Source organism: Cetorhinus maximus, chromosome 16, assembly GCF_964194155.1.
Source record: "Cetorhinus maximus chromosome 16, sCetMax3.hap1.1, whole genome shotgun sequence".
In the NCBI taxonomy this organism is placed as follows: Eukaryota; Metazoa; Chordata; class Chondrichthyes; order Lamniformes; family Cetorhinidae; genus Cetorhinus; species Cetorhinus maximus.
The window spans coordinates 72,792,427-72,812,762 of record NC_135894.1 but is presented as its reverse complement, the minus strand read 5'-3'; the positions used below and the strand labels follow the sequence as shown (position 1 = coordinate 72,812,762).

Below are 20,336 nucleotides of genomic sequence, written 5' to 3'. Positions count from 1 at the left end.
CCACTGCCCAGCAAGAATCACGCCGACTTTCCCACCCGCTACCTGGCTTAGTCTCCAGAGTGGAAGATTCCACTTTAGGTGCCAGAGCTTAGGCTAAAGGAGAGCAATGTGAGGGGATGGAAGGTTGGCCTGGTTGGGAGAAAGATGAGGCCAGGACCTTAGATGGACATCAAGTGTGAGCTGGAAATTCCTCTTGCAACAGGTTCAGAGCTGCAGCCATGCCCAGTATTGGCGTGTCCACAAGCAATGGTGAGGGAGCAGAGGGACCAGGCTCTAGGACCCACAGGAGTTAGGAGGATTTGGGCCAGGAGGAAGCAGCTTGTTCACATTAGACTGGATTGGGAATTAGCAGGGAGAATGGTGACTGAGGTCTGAGAGGGAACGGAGATGATGTCACCAGTAAAAAGAAAATAGCGTAGATGGGAGTGTTTTTAGTTCAATTCATTCACAGGATGGGCAGCACTGGCAAGACCAGCATTTATCGCCTATAACTGAGTAGCTTACTAAGCCATTTTTAGAGCGCGGATAAGAGCCAACCCCATTGCTGTGGATCTGGAGTCACATGTAGGTCAGACCAAGTAAGGACAGCAGATTTCCTTTCCTAAAGGATGTTTGGGAACCACGTGGATTTTTACAACAATCCAGTTGTTACATGGTCCCAATTACTGACACTATCATTTTATTCCAGATGTATTGAATGAACTGAATTTAAATTCTCCAGCTAGCATGAGGTAATTCGAATTCACAGCTCCAGATCCTTAGCCCTGACTGCTAAATAGCTAGCCCAGTAACGTAACCACTATACTGCCGTTGCCTAGGTGGAAAGAAGATTAGGAGAAGGAGTGTTTGGTTAAGTTTGGAAGGAATTAAGCAGAGGCCATGGATTGAGTCTGGAAGTAACAGGCAAGTTCCTGGAAGTGCCTGGCGGATTAACGAAGGAAACAATAGAGAGCTATGCTGAAGTCTAAAAATAGTATGATGATTCTTTCTTTTCCAGTGATCTAATTAGTTTGTGGTATCACAAAGTTAACATAAACCAAACACCAATGCTCACTAAAATATTGTAATCAGCCAATATTACAGACAGAGAAAAGATTTTTAGGTATATTATGAAAAATTTGCATTTTATAAATAAGAAGTAAAATTAAGCACAACAAAATTATACATGGATCATTGATATTTGTCATTCACTGCTGTTTGGGATCCACAGTGGTTAGGTATGGAGTGGGAGAATAAATACTTCATGAGACATGACAGTCCCTGCACTGTTGAGTCAGGGGTGGCAGAAGAGGGGAGTTTTGTGGAGGGCAGCAGGCCAGCAATAGAAGTTGAAAGAAAAGCTAAAAGAATATTCTGATGCTTTATTTGATTTGTGAACTGGAAGTATTTAAGCAGAACTTTGGGACTGGAGAGTAAACAGATGAGATTACAGACCATGATAAGAGTACATAGATGAGGAAAGGTCATGGCCTTGAAACTCTGTTTCTCTCTTCACAGATACTGCCTGATTTGTTGAGAATTTCTAGCATTTTCCATTTTTATTTCTTGATTGTCTGAATGTTCATTTCTCATTTCATACTTTGTTATTGGCTTCCTACACATTATGAACATTGAACGTTGCGTTAGAAATTGGAAGGTGGAGGTAAGTAAACTTCTGAGAATTTTAAACAATCTTTTGATTTCTCCAGGATTCAACCTACAATCTCCCTCTAGTGATACCGCCCGCAGGTTTACCTTTAAAGACCAAAGTATATGCAGCTGTGAAAGCTACAAATCTAGATGGAAGGTAACAGCGTGATTTTCACATTTATTTGATCCATTCTAAATATGATAAATACTTCTGATTTTAAAAATATCTCTTGTTATTTGTGTAGATGGCACGTCTTTATGGATTATTGTTACACCACACCTTCTGGTAATCCAAATGATGAACATAGATATGATCTTTTCTTCAGGTGAGTAGTAGCTTTATCTAGGATCAGTAAATACCAATGCAGTACTGCTTTCTGGCTGCCTATCCACAAGTCAGATTATATCCTATACTTAGGATGCATTTGATAAGGCTTGAAATAAGTATAAACAAATAAAAACACAAACAGCTTTCAGAAGCTCTGAATTCAAAATAAATCTTTAAATTCTGCAAAGTTTGCACCAATTTCCTGATATCCATTCATGTGACAGCTATATCAAATGTAAAGCTGTAACCATTTTTAAGCATTTCCATATTTAGAATCTTATATGAACACAAGAAATAGGAACAGGAGTAAGACATGGCCCCTTCAGTCTGGTTCACCAATCAATAAGTTCATGGTTGACCTTTAACCTCAACAGCCATTTCCTCACCCTATCCCCATATCACTTGATTCTGTGTCCAAAAATCTATCAATCTCAGTCTCAAATATATTCAATGAATGAGCACCCACAGCCCTCTTGGGTGGAAAATTTCAGAGATTCACAACTTGAGTGAAGAAATTTCTCCTCATCTCAGTCCTAAATCATCGACCACTTAACCTGTGACGATGAACCCTAGTTGTAGTTTCATCAGCCAAGGGAAGCATGTTCCATCAAGCCCTCTAAGAATTTTATGGGGAGAATTTTCTCCCCGTCGGGCAGGCTGGGCGCAGGCGGGCGCACAACCGATCGCTGCCCGCAATCGGCTGCGCGCCACCATTTTACGTGGGCAGGCCAGTTAAGGCCCGTCCAGTGTGACACACACCCAGAAGCGCTCAGCGCTACCTGTGCAGGTGGGGGAGGAGGGAGAGTCGGGGCCTGCGCTCTTTCGCGCGCATGCTCGCAAAACAGCGCTGAAATCTCCCTGAGGCACGGAGCTGCTTCAGGGAGATTAATTTAGTTGTGAAAAATTGAAAAAAAGAATTTAAAAAATTATTCAGACATGTCCCCTCATGTGAATTTGTCACGAGGTGGGACATGTTTATCAATTTACATGAAACATTTTATTAAATTAATAAAGCCTTCACGAAACCTCATCCCGCCCGTGGATGAGCTTTCATGAAAAATGCGAAGGCCGCCTGGGCACTTCGCCTGCCCGCCAACCTTAAGATTGGACGGGAGCCCTGACAAGTGCCTCAATTAGTTGATTAATGGCCTTAATAGGCCTTTGACAGTTCAGCAGGCACACAGCTGACTCCGCTGCACACCTGCTGAACTGAAGAGCGGAATGATGCACGGTGACATCGGGATGCACGCCCGACGTCACCGCGCATCATTTTAGGCATCGGCGTGCGGCGCCCACCCCCACACGCTAACCAGAAGATTCAGGCCTATATGTTTCAACTCTTACTCTTCTAAATCCCAGAGAATACAGGTCCATTCTATTTGAACTTTCCTCATAGGACATCCATCTCATCCCAGGAATCAATCTAGTGACCATCATTGCACCCCCTCTAAGGCAAGCATACATTTCCCTAGGTAAGGAAATCAAAATTGTACGCTCTACTCCAGGTGTGGCATCACCAAAGCCCTAAATCATTGCAGAAAGACTTCTTCACTCTTATACTCGAATTCCCTTGCAATCAAGCTAACATGATGTACTATTAGCATTCCTAATTGTTTGTTGTGCCTACATGTTAACCTACAGTAATTTATATAGAAGGTCACCCTAATCTACCTGTATACCAACATTTTTTCATTTCTCACTTTTTGAGAAATATTCTGCTTTTCTATTCTTCTTACCAAAGCAGATAATTTCATGTTTCCCTACATTATACTTCATCTGCCACTTTCTTGCCAACACAATTAATCTGTCCATATGACATTGCAGCTTCTTTATGTCATTCTCACAACTTACATTCCCACCTAGTTTCGTATCATCAACAAACTTAGATACATTACACTTGGTCCCCTCCTTTAATTTATTGATATAGATTATAAACAGCTGACGCCCAAGCACTGATCCTTGCGGCACCCCACTAGTTACAGGCTGCCAATCCTGAAAATAATCCATATATTCCATCATAAAGCATAAGTTAACAAGTTGGGCCACATTGGGGTCCACACAGCTCTGCTACACTGAGCACTGTTTAACCTGATAGTAGTCAGGGTCAGGTTGGAAGATTTGCCTGCTAGTTTTTCTTGCCTTCTTGTGACAAAGTACTTAGCCTCCGTCTGTCAAATACACTCAATGACAGAACTAATATTGCATCATATAGTGTATCATATAGGTAAATACAGATATAAACCTGAATCAAGAAGCATTAGTACCTTATTGTACCATCAGGGTTTCCATTGCAGCTGCTAGGAAGGCAGTCTGTGCATCACAATGGCTTCCTGCCTGGGAGTTAAGGATTTCTCCACTTCTTTCTGCTTTTCTATTTCTTTTCCCTAATCCTCCATAGATCTTCATTTTTAACTCTCTCTCTTTTAGAAACTTTGTGATTTTTTTATGGAGACTTACGCACCAGCTTATAATAATCAAACTAGAATTTAAATATTCCAGTTTTATAAGTTCAAGTCCCCAAAGTCATTCAACCCTAAAAATTGCAATATATCCCATCATACATACCCATTTCATACAAGTATTATCCCCTCTTGGTTGAGAAAGTAATGACCTTTCCTGCAACATTGGTAGATACTTCCTTTGCAAAATTCTTTTTATAAATAGAATTAAAACCATTTTCCCCATCCATAAGGGAATAAAAAAATTATTGTACCATCAAAGGATACCGTGGACAATATTCTCCAATTCTCCCAATAACAGATCTACACTTTTAGCCAATGTCCATCAGTCGGGAAGACTTCAGATGCCCACTGCTGCTCTCTCCACAGCAATAGTTTTACAGTGCAACTAGTGACTGACCAAACCCACCACAGTAGGTTAAGTTACATGAATTTGCATAGTCATCTAGGCACATTATGGAAACATGGGCTTACAGCCTTAATTTTACACCATTAAAGTGAAAGGATAGAAATTCCTACTAGGTAATTATCTAAATTCCCAATGTGCACTGGACTGGAAGCGCAAATTTGCAAAACCTATCTTACTGTGCCATACAAAACACCGACAAGTGTCCAAACTTAGCAAAATGTCCAACAATAATCTTTTTAGTAATGTATTTAATGGCATACTCTTGCTAAGGAAGAGTTCAATTTAGTGTGGCATGTTTTTTTTGTGGCTTCAATTTGGGACCATTTTAAATTGGTATGGGTTAGTCCGGGTCAAACCCAATTAAATAGCCAAATATGGATACCTCATTTATCCAAATAGTAAATGTAGAGTTTTGTTTTGCTTGGACCCTCAATATATTCTCAATATACCATTCATTCCTTTATTGTGAGCATAGTGACCTTTATAGTAACATAGATGAGTTCAAAGCTAAAGCTATTAAATAGTAGCACCTATTGGGGGTGCGGTGTGGTGATAGATCAAGTTTCTCATTTTTTGCTAACTTTGCTGTTGTTCTTACTGGTGAAATCAGCTGTACCAAGGATCCACAGACGACAATTACAGAAAATGGCAGGAGTCAGATGGGCAAATTTTCATTTGAAGTTTTTCGCTTTGTGAAGCACAAAAACCAGAAGATGTCTCCAGTGTTTTTACACTGTGTAACAAAGCTTTGCAAAGCAGATGACTGTCCCTTCTTGACACCAGTAAGTGGTATTATTTATATTTATGTGGCACAGAAGTCTTTGAGACTGTTATATCAAATTGTGTTGCTTGATCTGAGCTTCTAACCTCATATCCTCTCCCTCAGAAAGATCACAAATTTCCATTACCGTAACATCTTCTACCTCCTAGCTCAGCCCATTTACCATTGTAACCTTTTCTCATGCTTTTATTACCTTTAGTCTTAATTGCTCCTGTCAGTCTTACACACTTCATTCTCCCTAGATTTCAGTTTATCTAAAACTCTGCTACCTATATTCTTTCAACACACCAAGACCTATTCACCTACCATCTCTTCCTAGAATCATAGGGCAGGAATTTCTGTCTGTCGGGCAGGCCGGTCGGGAGTGGGCGCGGGCGGGCATGGAGCCGATCGCCACCCACAATCGGCTCCACGCCACCATTTTACGTGGGCGGGCCAATTAAGGCCTGCCCAGCCTGACGCATGGCTGGTACTTTAATTGGTTTTTTAATGGCCTTAATAGGCTTTTGAAAGTTCGGCGGGTGCGCAGCCACCTCCGGCAAGTGCCCGCCAAACGAAAGTTCCAAATGACGCATGCTGATGTCGGGACACATGCCCAAAGTCACCGCGCGTCGGCGTGCCAGGCTTGCCCCCGCATGCTGATGTCAAAATTCTGGCCATAGAATCACAGAATCTAGAATGGTTAGAGTGCAGCAGGAGGTCATTTGGCCCACTGTGTCTGTGTTGGCTCCCTGCTAGAGCAACTCAGCTAATCCCACTCTGCACTAGCATACATTGTTTCCTTGTGCCTCTAGAGTTCTATTATGGACAGGAGGGGGGTCAGTTCAAACAGCATTGATTTTCCTCCTACCAACTGTCTGTAAACAGAAGGTGTTTTGAATTAGTTTGTTTTAAAGAATAAGCGGTGGCGTATTTTTCCCAACCCCTCGACTGTGGTCCAATTTTACTAATAATCCACAGCAAACTCGAGTTAGGATTAATTCAGGTTAGTTCAATTCACACATTCAAAATCCGCGAAAGGAGCGTCTGCAACATCCCACTCCGCATTCACACAGCAAAGTGGGGATAGACAAAAGGAGGTTTACAGTACAAAGACCACATAAAAACTGAATATTGGTTCTCGTGAGTTCCAAAATACCAAAATCAGAGTCCAATGAGGAATTCTTTTACATAGGTGTTTCGAGTTTGGCTGGCTGGAGACCACTGTTGTAAGTTTCATTTTTCAGGTGGTGTTGATGTCACAAGATGAAATGGGCATGCAGAGATTGAGTCAGTTCTGTAAGTGATGGTATGAAATCTTCCAGCAGAGTCAAGTTGGATGGGTCAGTTGTCCTGTCTGGATAGAGCCAGCTTCTTTGTGGCTTGCCTGTCGGATCATAAAACAGCAAACTGGGTGTGCAGCCCAGAATTCTAATATTAAACTGTTCCAAGGGCCCGAGTCTTGGCTCATGTGACCTTCCTCCTCCACAATGACTTCCAAATGGCTGTTTATCCAGAGTCCGGAATTGGCTTTGGTTTCAGAACTGATAGTGTCTCAGCTTTTAAGGGTTGAAAGGGGTGCCATTTATGTTGAGGATCTGGCATTTGGGAAGCCATTGGCCCATAACTTCCAAGCTCCCCAGGGTCGGATTTGGGGGGTACCCCAAAAATGCACTGGGAAATCCCTCTGGGAAGTTCCTAGGTAAGGATTTGCATGGCAATTGCCCAGAAGTGCACACTTCCTCTGGACAATTGCATTGCTCTGGGAACCATCCGAAAATGTGGTCTAAATCACAAACTTCGGATGGTTCCGCCAAGGTTATACCAATAGTTACTCAGAAAAAGTTAGAATTAAAACCTCTTCTAACTTCTGAGTAACTATTGTAAAGACCCAGGCTGACCCCACGGAACTCCCCCCACAGCTCCCGACACCTCCCAAGCCCCAGACCTCCGACAATGCCCCACACCTGTCCTCCGACGCTCCCACCCCCAACCTCTGAACCATGAACCCCTCATCCCTGACCTCCGACAACACCCACCCCCGATCCCCCACCCTCCGACCTCCGATCCCCCAATCCCCCGCCCCCGCCAACACCGATCCCCCACTCCCCACAACTTCCAATACCTCCCACCCCCAACCTTCGACACCCCCAATCCCCGGTCTCCACCCCCCAAACCACGACATCCAACACCCCCACCCCCGACCTTCATCACCCCCACCATCCGAAATCCAACACTCCCACCCCCGACATCCAACACCCCCACCTCCCGACATCCAACACCCCCGCCCCCGACATCCAATACCCCCACACCCGACATCCCAAACCCCGACCTTCAACACCCCTACCCCCAACATCCAACAACCCCGCCCCCGACATCCAACACCTCCGTCCCCGACATCCAACACCCCCACCCCCGACATCCCTCACCCCCGACCTCAGATCCCCCACCCCCCCGACCCCAGATCCCCCGCCCCCCGACCTCAGATCCCCCACTCCCCCCGACCTCAGATCCCCCACCCCCCCGACCTCAGATCCCCCACTCCCCCTGACCTCAGATCCCCCACCCCCCCGACCTCAGATCCCTCACCCCCCCCGACCTCAGATCCCCAACCCCCCCCGACCTCAGATCCCTCACCCCCCGACCTCAGAACCCCCATCGCCCCCCCAACCTCAGATACCGTATTACCACGACCTCCAACAGCCCCCACCACCACGACCTCAGACATCCCCCACGTCCGACACACCCCACCACCCCAACCTTCAACAGCCCCCCACCCCCGATCTCCACCCTCTACCCCCGGACCTTTGACTGACCTCCGCTCCCGACCTCGGATCTCACCCACTCCCCATGGTCTTCTGACCACCCCTGCCCTGACCTCAGGCCACCCCACAAAGCCCCCCGGACCTCCAAACCCCCACTCTCCCGATCTACGATCCCCCAACCTCTGACAGCCCCCAACCCCGACTTCCAACAGCCCCCACCTCATGAACTCCAACATCCCCATCCCGCGATCCCCCACCCCCCCGACCTCAGATCCCCCACCCCCCGACCTCAGATCCCTCAACCACCCGACCTCAGATCCCCCACCCCCCGACCTCAGATCCCCCACCCCCCGACCTCAGATCCTTCACCCCCCCCCGACCTCAGATCCCTCACCCCCCAACCTCAGATCCCCCACCCCCCGACCTCAGATCCCTCAACCACCCGACCTCAGATCCCCCACCCCCCGACCTCAGATCCCTCACCCCCCGACCTCAGATCCTTCACCCCCCCGACCTCAGATCCTCCACCCCCCCGACCTCAGATCCCTCACCCCCCGACCTCAGATCCCCCACCCCCCGACCTCAGATCCTTCACTCCCCTGACCTCAGATCCTCCACCCCCCCGACCTCAGACCCCTCACCCCCCCGACCTCAGATCCCCCACCCCCCGACCTCAGATCCCTCAACCCCCCCGACCTCAAATCCCCCACCCCCCGACCTCAGATCCCTCACCCACCGACCTCAGATCCCCCACCCCCCGACCTCAGATCCCTCACCTCCCCGACCTCAGATCTCTCAACCCCCGACCTCAGGTCCCATATTACCACGACCTCCAACAGCCCCCACCACCCTGACCTCAGACATCCCCCATGTCCGACACCCCCCACCACCCCGACCTCAGATCCCTCACCCCCCAACCTCAGATCCCCCAACCCCCCGAACTCAGATCCCCCACCCTCCGACCTCAGATCCCCCACCGACCTCAGATCCCCCACCCCCCGACCTCAGATTCCCCCACCCCCCCCGACCTCAGATCCCCCACCCCCCCGACCTCAGATCCCCCACCCCCCCCGACCTCAGATCCCCCACCCCCCCGACCTCAGATCCCCCACCCCCCCGACCTCAGATCCCCCACCCCCCCGACCTCAGATCCCTCACCCCCCGACCTCAGATCCCCCACCCCCCGACCTCAGATCCCTCAACCCCCCGACCTCAAATCCCCCACCCCCCGACCTCAGATCCCTCACTCTCCGACCTCAGATCCCCCACCCCCCGACCTCAGATCCCTCACCCCCCCCGACCACAGATCCCTCACCCCCCGACCTCAGATCCCATATTACCACGACCTCCAACAGCCCCCACCACCCCGACCTGAGACATCCCCCATGTCCGACACCCCCCACCACCCCGACCTCAGATCCCTCACCGCCCGACCTCAGATCCCCCAACCCCCCGACCCCAGATCCTCCACCCCCCCACCTCAGATTCCACCCCTCCCGACCTCAGATCCCCCACCCCCCCCGACCTCAGATCCCCCACCCCCCCGACCTCAGATCCCCCACCCCCCCGACCTCAGATCCCCCACCCCCCCAACCTCAGATCCCTCACCCCCCCGACCTCAGATCCCCCACCCCCCGACCTCAGATCCCATATTACCACGACCTCCAATAGCCCCCACCACTCCGACCTCAGACATCCCCCACGTCCGACACCCCCCACCACCCCAACCTTTGACAGCCCCCCACCCCCGATCTCCACCCTCTATCCCCGGACCTTTGACTGACCTCTGCTCCCGACCTCGGATCTCACCCACTCCCCATGGTCTTCTGACCACCCCCTGCCCTGACCTCAGGCCGCCGCACAAAGCCCCCCGGACCTCCAAACCCCCCAGAGATCTGACTCCCACCCACACCCCCGGACCTTGGATCCCTTCCCCACCAACAACTACGCCGTACCTTGGACTGTTCTACCCCACGACCCCACCAGACCTCCAAACCCACCCGAACCTCTGCCTCACCCGCCAACACGACCCCCACCCCGAACCTCCGACTGACCTCCGCTCCCGACCTCGGACGTCCTCCCCGGCCACAGACTTCCAACCTCTCCCCCGACTAGACCTCCGACCGACTCCCCACCCCTTCCTGGAGCTCTGACCAACACTCCAACCCACCAGGCCTCCGTCCCGCCCCTCTCTGAACACCCCCACCCCCCAATCCTATCCACTTAGACACTTACCTACCCCCCTGGCCTGTCAATTTCCCTGGCCCTTTAAACTTACCTGCTTTATGGCAGCAAGTGCTGTAAAAAAGGGGGCATGGCCTCCTTGAATATGTTGGATCCAGACTTCGCTGGGGCGAGTGAACGGAAGTGTCAACGTAATTTTCAAGACTAGGTAAGTGTGCATATATTTCTTCTAATTCCTGCAGGCCAGCACTTTCCGACGTCAGTCAGAAGCCAAGGCCCATTGTCTCAATAGACCTACTGACTCCGCTAGCAAGGTTGGCTTATCAAAAAGGCATTCCTGTAGGTCCCTTTGGAATTGGTCTGAACAATCCCAGGTCATCTGTTAGTAGCATAACGAGGTGTGACATTCCAGAAACTTTGTTCTGGAGTTTAAAAATAAAAAATGGCAATCAGGATAAAGTTTTTAAATGTTGGGTTTCTTTTCAGTGTCAGAGGAACCCAACACTTCAAAGGTCATATTCTCATATATATGGCTTAAATTCCTTACGGCCTCACCCCTCCCTATCTACGTAACTGTTCCAGCCTTATACGAACTCCAGAGCTCTCCATTCCTCTGATTTTGACCTTCTATTCATCCCCTCCTCCCTTTGCCCTAATAGTAGTGACCTTATGCTTCCTGAGTCCCAAATTCTGGAATTCCTTGTCTGCATCACCCCTGCCTTGCTACCTACCACTCCTTTAGGACTTTAGTTAAAATCCAGTTCCTTGACCAAGTTTCTTCTCACCCACCCGCACACAAACAATTCCCCCTTCACCTCAGTTGTATCTTCTTTGGCCTCATTTTTGATGTTTTAAAGCACCTTGGAATGCTTTCCTGCTTTAAATGCACTATGCAAATACAAGCAGTTGGTAAGATTCAAGCACAGGATTTGTAATGATGTGCAGAAAGGTTGTCTCATATTCTGCCAAAAATATCTAATGGCATCACAAAGAAAGAAATATAACCAATCAAGATCATAACAGCATAATAGATAGGAGCAGGAGTAGGCCATTTGGCCCATGGGCTTCATCTGCCATTCAATAAGATCATGGTTGATCTGATTGTGACCTTAACTCCAATTTCCTGCCTGTTCCCCCTAATCTATAACTCCATTGTCGATTGAAAATCTAACAGCCTTGAATATATTCAATGACACAGCCTCCACTGCACTCTGTGGAAGAGAATTCCAAAGATTAACAACCTTCTGAGAAAAGAAATTCCTCCTCATCTCCATCTTAAACAAGAGACACCTGTGCCCCAGGTTCTCGATTCTCCCAAAAGAGGGAACATCCTCCCTGTCAAGCCCCCTCAGAATCTTATATGTTTCAATAAGATCACCTCTCATTCTTCTAAACTCCAACCTGCTCAACCTTTCTTCATAAGACAAGAAAGAGCTATATAGGGCTCTGGTAAGACACACCTGGGCCTAAATTTTTCGTTCATCGGGTGTGCGTTATCGGTGGGCCCGGAAGCGGACAGGAAATGGGCCACTGGCTGCGATCAGCCCCTGACCGTGATTTCACTCTGGCTGGCCCAAGTAAGATGTCAGTGTGTCAAGATTCAACTGTGAATTAAAACTCGAAGGGCTCAATATTTACAGGGCTGCATGTTCGGAGTAGGGGAGGAGTTCTGGACAGGATCCTGGAAGTATAGGTTTCCCAAGCATCCTGCAGTTTTAAATGAAGCAGAAGAGCAAGTTCCTCCTGGACCACAAGCAATGTTGTAAAGGCACTTAACTTATAGATCCAGCCCTTCTTATCTCCTTTTACCTCCCTGGTTTCTGGAGAAACCCATGCCAGTATTAATAGAACAATCATTAAAATGAAGGCACACAACCTCTTTAAAAAGTTTCATTGACCTACCCGCTTCCTGAGAGCAGATTGGTCATCTGTCCCCCAGTTTGTTAAAACTGGAAGTAGGTGGGCTTAGGCAGCCTTCTTGTTTCAGATTTTTAACTTTTTAACTTCCCATCTGACCCAAACCCACCTTGTTTTGGGGTGGGGGAGGGGTTGTTAAAATTATCCCCCGTGTGTTCCCTGCTGAGCTATGTCGATACACGGGATGCTATGGAAGAATTATGAAGTTCCGTGAGACCTCAGCCCCGGTGAATTTTGAGTAAGTGGACAGGCAACACTTTGTGGCATGCATAGTCCAATCATCTATTGTTATATGGTACCATAAAGTTGCTATTATCTTGCCACGTTCCTCAAAGTATACATTCTCTCCCACATCTTCTCCAAGACAGTTAAGATAATAAATGTGAAACAGAATAACATGAAATTTCTCAATGACCTCAAACAATGTAATTGGAAAGCAAAGGACATTCCAAGATAATCACAAAATCAGTTTGTTTGCTAATCTGAAACCCATGCTGATGCCACATAATTGATGAATTTCAGTACAGAGGCAAAGAGCACTGTTGCTAATTTTAAAAATAAATTAAAAACTTCATTGCTGACATATTCCATTCATCCAACAGCAATAATAACAACAACTTATATTTATACAGCACGTTTAACATTAAAAAAATGTCCCAAGGCACCTCACAAGAGCATTATTGAACAAAATATAACACCAAGCCACAGAAGGAGATAATCGGTGGTGTTTTATGCAAGTTTCGAGGTGGGAAGAGCATTTAATCAGGCCGGAGGGTAGCCGGTGGGGCCCTGACCACCTTCCAACCTCCATCCCCATTAAGTCCATGGTGGGAAGGCCCGTGGACAGGCTTTGAACCCAATGTCAACTGAGATCCTTAAGTGGGAAATTAATTCCCATTCAAGGGCCTCTTCATGCTGCCACTGGTATTAAGCCAGCAGCAGGTGGGCCTGTTGCCATGCGTGGAGCATGACGGGCTTACCAGTGTGGGGTTCCTTGAGGTCTCCCAGGGAGAGATTGGGGGGTTGGGGCTGTGATTCCTCGTTCAAAAGACACTCAGTGCCTGATAGATGGACCTGGCATCAGGAAGAGTGGGGGTGGATGCTGAGAGCCACCCTCTTCCTTGCTGCTGATCCCCATACACTTCCCTCCCCCAACACCCTCATCCCAGGAAACACCTCCTGCCATCACTCGTTGAGTCCAGGAATCCAACAAAGATCTGGACCTTGGGCGGGTGCGTTTCCTGCAGCAGCCATCATTGGTGGTGCAGCTGAGCAAAAAAGCTGCTGGCCTCTTATAATGGCCCATGTGCTTCTGGGCAAAAAAAATCATGTTTTTTGGTGGTAATTTAAGAGCTAGATTACTCTGAAAGGTTTCTGGTAAAGCACCTGGCTTCCAGTAAATGATCATGTGATCAAGTTGCTTGGGAAATAAACAATAAAAAAAAACAACAAAATAAAGGGTCAACTAGAAGTTAATTACAGGGGTGAGCATATTGTGCGTTTGGCTCTTGTCTAAAGCAACATTTTAGTTTTTAGTTTCAGCACAATCTGGCTGCAGAGCAATGAACATTTCTTTCCAGTTGAGTTCATTCGAAATTTGTTAAAAGAGTTTGACTTTCTTGTTAAGTGAAGGACTCCTAACAGTGAGTTAGACTTCTGGGATAGCCAAGCTGAGAAGAGAGAAAGAGTTTTAGATGCAAGACTCCAGAGTTAAAGATTACTGGAACCAAAGAGTCCTAATCTGAGGTGGCTACTTTTAAGACAATAGCAACGCCTGTGTTGAATGAGAAGTCTATAACCGTGGAATAGTTGGATGAAATTTTAAGGGAAAACCTTGCCCGGAGTGAGTGGAAGGCCCAAAAAATCTCAACCCTTATAAAAAATCTTTGAAACAATACTCAGGCCAAGTGGTTAACCTTCCAGTTTCTGATGAGTATCTGATTTGAATTATTGGGGGTTGTTAGACAAATAGGTGTAGAAGGAAATTTGAATTAAGAACTTTGATTTAAAGTATAAGCAACTGTGTTCATTGTGCTTTTCATATCTTTAATGTAAATGATTATTTAAGATAGAGTGTTGTTATTAATATTCTTGTTTTTGGATTTTTGTGTGCTAAAATTCCTTTAATTTAAACTGTGAACCTTGGTGGCTTCATTCTTTTAGTAAATACCTGGGTTTTCAAGTTCTTAAAAAAAGTGAACATGTCACTGGTCTCTACTAAGATCATAACACTCTGATTGGCTGGTAGCTCTTGGCAGGCAGGACTTCCATCCCCGGGATCCTTGATCCCGGTGAAAGGCCCACCAGTGACCTCTCAACTGCCTGATTGGCACATAATACTGGCAGCCCTTCCCAGGAAGAGGCAACACCAGTCTTTTGCTGGCTTTCCAGCCAATGGCCGAGACCCCGTTGCCTCCATAAACTTCCTCCCATCAGGTCAGATGACCAAAAGCTTGGCTTTAAGGGGTGGTTTAAAGGAGGAAAGTGGTGTGAAGAGGTGCAGGGAGAGAATTCCAGAGCTTAGAGCCCAGGAAACCAATGATGGAGCAATTAAAATCGGGGATGCTCAAGAAGCCAGAATTAGAGGAAGGCAGATATCTCATAGGTTTGTGGAGCTGGAGGAAATTACAGAGATAGGGAGGGGTGAGGCCATGGAGAGACTTGAAAACAAGGATGAGAATTTTAAAATCAAGATGTTCCTTGACCGGGAGCCAATTTGGGTCAGCAAGCACAGGGGTGAGAGATGAATGGGACTTGGTGGAAGTTCAGAAAAGGGCACCAGCATTTTGGATGATCTCAAGGTAGAATATGGGAGACCAGGCAGGAGTGCATAGGAATAGTCATGTCTAGAGGCAACGAAGGCAAGAATGAAGGTTTCAGCAGCAGATAAGCTGAAACAGGCACCAAGTCAGGTAACGGAGGTGGACAAAGACAGTCTTAGAGATGGCATAAATATTATGTTGGAAGCTAACCTCATGGTCAATTATGTCACCAAAGTCACAAACTGACTCATTTAATCTCAGACTTTTGTCAGGGAGAGGGATGGACTCAGTGGATAGGGAATAGAGTACGGAATGAGGTTTCAGTTGTCCCAATATTTAAGTGGAGAAAATTTCTGCTCATCCAGTGCTGGTTAGCAACAGGAGAGGAGTTGAGACAAGTGGTGGTAAGGTTGGGCTGGGTGTCATCTGTCTACATGTGAAAACTAATGCAGTGCTTTTGGATGATGTCTCCGAGGAACAACTTGTAGATGAGAAATAGGGAAGGGTGAAGGATAGATCCCTGTGGAACTCCGGAGGTAATGATATGGGGGTGAAAAGAGAAACCATTGCAAGTGATATTCTGAATATGATTTTGAATGATAAGAACGGAACTAGGTGACAGTAGTCCCCCCAGCTGGCCAATGGTAGAGAGGTGTTTCAGGAAGATGTTGTTGTCAATAGTATCAAAGGTTGTAGACAGGCCAAGAAGGATGAGGAGGGAAAGTTTACTTTTGTCACAGTCACATAGGATGTCATTTGTGACTTTTTGATTAGTTGTTTCGTTACTATGGCATGAATCCCTGATTGGAGGGATTCAAACGTGGCATTCCGGATAAGATTGGCATGGATTTGGAGGAAACAATTTAAGCAGGAATGGAATGGAAATGGATGTTGGAGATGGGTGGTAGTTTGCAAGGACGAAGGTGTCAAGAGTTGTTTTTTTGAGGAGAGGGGTGATGATGGCAGATTTAAAGGAGGGAGGGACAACACCTGATGAGAGAGAACAATTAATCAATTAATAATATTGGCTAACATGGGGACCAAGAGAGGAAGATGGGTGGTCTGTAGTTCAGTGGGAATAAAGTCAAGGAAGTGGGAGGTGGTTCTTAAGGACAAGATGAACTCGGAGTGGGCATGAGGGAAGATAGGAAAGAAATTAGAGAAAAAGGCAAATTTTAGGGCAAGGACAATGGGGAACTTTAGAGGAAATTTGGCCAGGTGGGCTAGTGGAAAGAAAGGGTGCAGCAGAGGCAGCTATTCACGTGGGCTCAATCTGAGTGACGAAGAAATCCATGAGCTCCTCAGATTTATTTTTGGAGATGAGGATGGAGGAGACAGGGGAGAGAGGTTTAAGAAGACAGCTTGCAGTAGAGAAAAGAAGACTGAGGTTATCTTTGCATTCCAGTATGATTCTGGAATAGTGAGTAGTTTTAGCAGATGAAATTAAAATCCAACAGTGTTTTATGTGGTCCAGCCAGATCAGGCAATGATTGGCAAAACCAGTTGTCTGCCATATCCTTTCAAGGCTGTATCCCTTGGACTTGAGTGAGCAGAGATGAGGACTGTGCCAGGGGGAATGGCCAGGGTGGGAGAGAGTGTTAGTTTTACTGGGGACTGGAACATCAAAGATGGAGATGAGGGTGATTGAGTTGTAGAGACATTGTGGCAAATGATGGGCCAAAGGCTAGACAGTTGGCTAGACAGTTTGGATTTTAAAAGTGCAACTGTAACTGAATTAGGGGATTAGTTTTTTCCAGAGATGGATACAGAAGGAGGTAAGGATGGGGAGGGAGATGGGTAGTGAGTGATACAAGGAAGTGATCAGAGATGGCCTTTATCTGTAATTGATACAATGGGGCTGGCAAGGTCAAGGGGGCGGCTATGAATATGGGTTAGGGAGTTTACATGGAGAGAGGGATTTAGGGAGGATGAGAGAGCAGTGATCTCAGAAAGAGAACATGATGAGTTGCACTGAAGGATGAGAAGACATCCGCTGCTTAGGCTGAGGGAGGAAAGCAGTGAAAATAACATGGTGAAAAAAAATTTATCATACTTGGGAGGATGGTACAGAACAATGATTTTAAAACAGTGGTGGAACAAAGGAGAAGAAAGTGCCCAAGGAATGGAGGGGACAGACTAAGGTATGATCTGCTGATAAGTGCCATACCTCCACCGTGACAGACTTGATAGGGTAACTGGTAGAAGATGTAGCCTGATGGGGAGGTTTCATTAAAGGGAAAAATGCCATTACCCCTCAGCCAGGCTATCATTAAGGCCATGATGTTGATGCAGTCATCCACAATAAGTTCATGAATGACAAGGACCTTGTTCACAAGTAAACAGACATTCGGGAGGGAGATGCATAGAGGGACAGTGAGAGCTGATCTACTAGCAGAGTTCATAGGGTCAACAGTGAGAGGGGTGAGTTGGACAGGAAGGAGATTGGTAGGATAAGTCCCCAGTGAGCACACTGGATGGGAAGGTCAATGAAACAGTGGGATGGGGCAATTAGTGTTGCTGCTTGTAATGAACCAGTACTGAGTGTCTCGATGATCCCTTCTGAGGATGTCTAAAGAGGCACAGAGGGAAGCTGTGGTCTGACCTAGGAGGGAGTCAAGCATGGAATGGCAGCAAGAGAGCAGAAAGGTCGAGGAATAGTGGAGGGCTGGGATAGGGAATTAGGAGGACAAAGCACGTGAGAGTGGAGAAGTGAAATGAGGTATGACAATAGTAGAGAGGGATCTTGGAGAGGTAATGAGAAAAGAAGTTAAAAAGAAAGAACAAAAGTGGAAATGGATGGATGGGCTCGGATCCAGAGAGGCAGCTAAAATGTGCACATGAATAAACTAGGGGAAAGCTCAAGTTACATAAGCTGGTCACATAAAAATAGAATGCGCCAAAACCTGATAGTAAACAGGAAATAAGAAATAGATAGTAGATAATAGGAAGGAGTACAGAGTTAAAGTTGGAGATCCCATAGTGGGATAATGATGACCTGGGTAGGGTGGTGTCATCATGCAGCATTGATGAGCTGCTACCCCAGTTTGGAGACAGGTGTAGCAAGTGAAGTCCAGAAGCTATTTGAGAGTACAGTGTCAGAGATATTTTCATAGGAATAAAAATCCAGGAGGTATACAGAAGTTCCATAGGAACAATGAAAAATATTCCTACTTTCTTTGGCTCAACTTTAGCCATCAAGACTGTCTTCTAATTAGTGTAATCATCCAATTTTATTTTTAGTTACTGTTAACCTCAAACATTTCAGAATGCATGATGAAACATGGACCATTAGGAAATACTTCATATTACTGGAAGCATCATCAATGTCTACTGACTAAATTATTTTTGATTCCAATTGACAGAATTGCTACAAGAGGAAACGAAGAGACATAATAGAGGTCACTACCACAATCCCTCGCAGTTCCACTGGGAATGCAGTAATTACTGCAGGACCTATTATCACCAGGAGTGAAAGTGGTAAGTTTCATCTGCCATAGTCCAACAACAAACAAACAATACAAACGTTAAAATAACTTCAGATTTTATGTGTTTGTATTTTGTGGTGTGAGGCTAGAAATTACAGTTAGCAATAATAGCAGATGAAGACTTCATGGGTAATTTTATGAGAGAGCTCACAGGCAAGCCATATTAGAAATTGAGTATGTACTGTACATGATTTTCCAAACAAATGGCTTTGAAGTTATGGTGATGGCTGTTAATCACTGTTATTTCACTATGCCATTAATTTCTAAGTCATGCTTTGGCATTCTAATGGGCCAGATTTTGCCCTCAATGGCAAATAAATGGCACTGCGTTTGTTCTACTTGCACTTGGCACTTGGGTGGAATAGTCCCAGACTTGCACTAAGTACGGGAGCGGACAGGTTAAACAGCCTGGCCACAGCTGTTAATCACTTGTACATACTGTTTGCTATTGTCAATAAACTCCCAAGAATGTCTCCCTGCCTATGTTCATGTCACTCAAATGTGAAACCTTTCTGCACAAGATAAAGGCAGGTGTCTCAGTCCAGGGCCTCTTCCCTGTGCTTTGTGCAGCCTTCAGATCAAAGTGATGGTCCAGCCTCACACTCCCTGGACATATTACTGATGCCTGCACATCGACAGTGCTTGTCATTGCTGCCAAAATGTTGTGGGCAGGTGTCACAGAGTACCATCATTCCCTCTGTGTGCTCGTAGCACCTTTAAGGTGGGGCTGGCCCATCCCTTCAGCATCTGTGACCAGTGACGCTGTGCTCGTGAAGGGCTCAGGTGCTGAAGGTGGACAAAGCATCAAATGCTTCTAAAGTTTCATGATTGCATTTCTATGATATGATCCTGATCACAGAGGGCAAGCGAGCTGCCCTTGGCCAGACAGGAGTAGACATTTTTAGAGGCTATATGGAGATCTATGGAGTGTCTTCACTGCATACCCTCATCACCCTCCTGCAATCGAGCGACGGTTAGGGCCTCCACTGCATCTCCATAATAGGAGCATTTTCACAGAGGGTATGCATGCTGCCAAAGGCCAGACTGCAGTCAAATGTTCACAGACGTAATGTGAGGATCTATGGGGCCTCCTCACTGCATGTCATCATTGTCCTCCACAAATATCACAGCTATGAGGGCCTCCCGAGCACGCCTACCTTGTCTAGCCAGTGTGAGGGCCTCATCCCCGTCATCGTCGCCTTCGAGGACCTCCACAGCCTCATACCAGTTGGCGTCCTCCTCATGGAGGAAACCTCCAGTTCCTCCATCTCCTCCTCAGCCAGCTCCTCTCCCTGTTGCAGCACCAAGTTTTAACGGTGCAGCAGTCAACGACGATCTGTGACACCCTCTGTGGACTATACTGCATGGTTGACCAGACCGGTTCAGGCACCAGAACCTCATTTTGAGCATCCCGATAGTTTGCTCCACCAAGTTGCGAGTTGCAGCGTCAGCATCATTATAGCTTCTGCTGCAGTCTAAGGCCACGCTAAAAGCATAAGGCCACAAGACGTAGGAGCAGAAGTAGGCCATTTGGCCCATCGAGTCTGCTCCGCCATTCAATGGGATCATGGCTGATCTGATAATCCTGAACCCCACTTTCCTGCCTTTTCCCTATAATCCTTGATTCCCTTACTGATT

General features: G+C 46.8%; 1 protein-coding gene across 1 annotated transcript in view; it reads left to right on the top strand.

The window, feature by feature from the left end:
* Positions 1-20,336, top strand: part of zpld1a (zona pellucida-like domain containing 1a) — a 67,136-nt gene that overhangs the window by 22,158 nt on the left and 24,642 nt on the right. The window contains exons 6-9 of the mRNA XM_078560544.1: positions 1,689-1,786; positions 1,875-1,955; positions 5,436-5,607; positions 18,576-18,690. Of these exons, the coding sequence (XP_078416670.1) occupies positions 1,689-1,786; positions 1,875-1,955; positions 5,436-5,607; positions 18,576-18,690 (466 nt within the window). The remainder of the gene's footprint in view (positions 1-1,688; positions 1,787-1,874; positions 1,956-5,435; positions 5,608-18,575; positions 18,691-20,336) is intronic.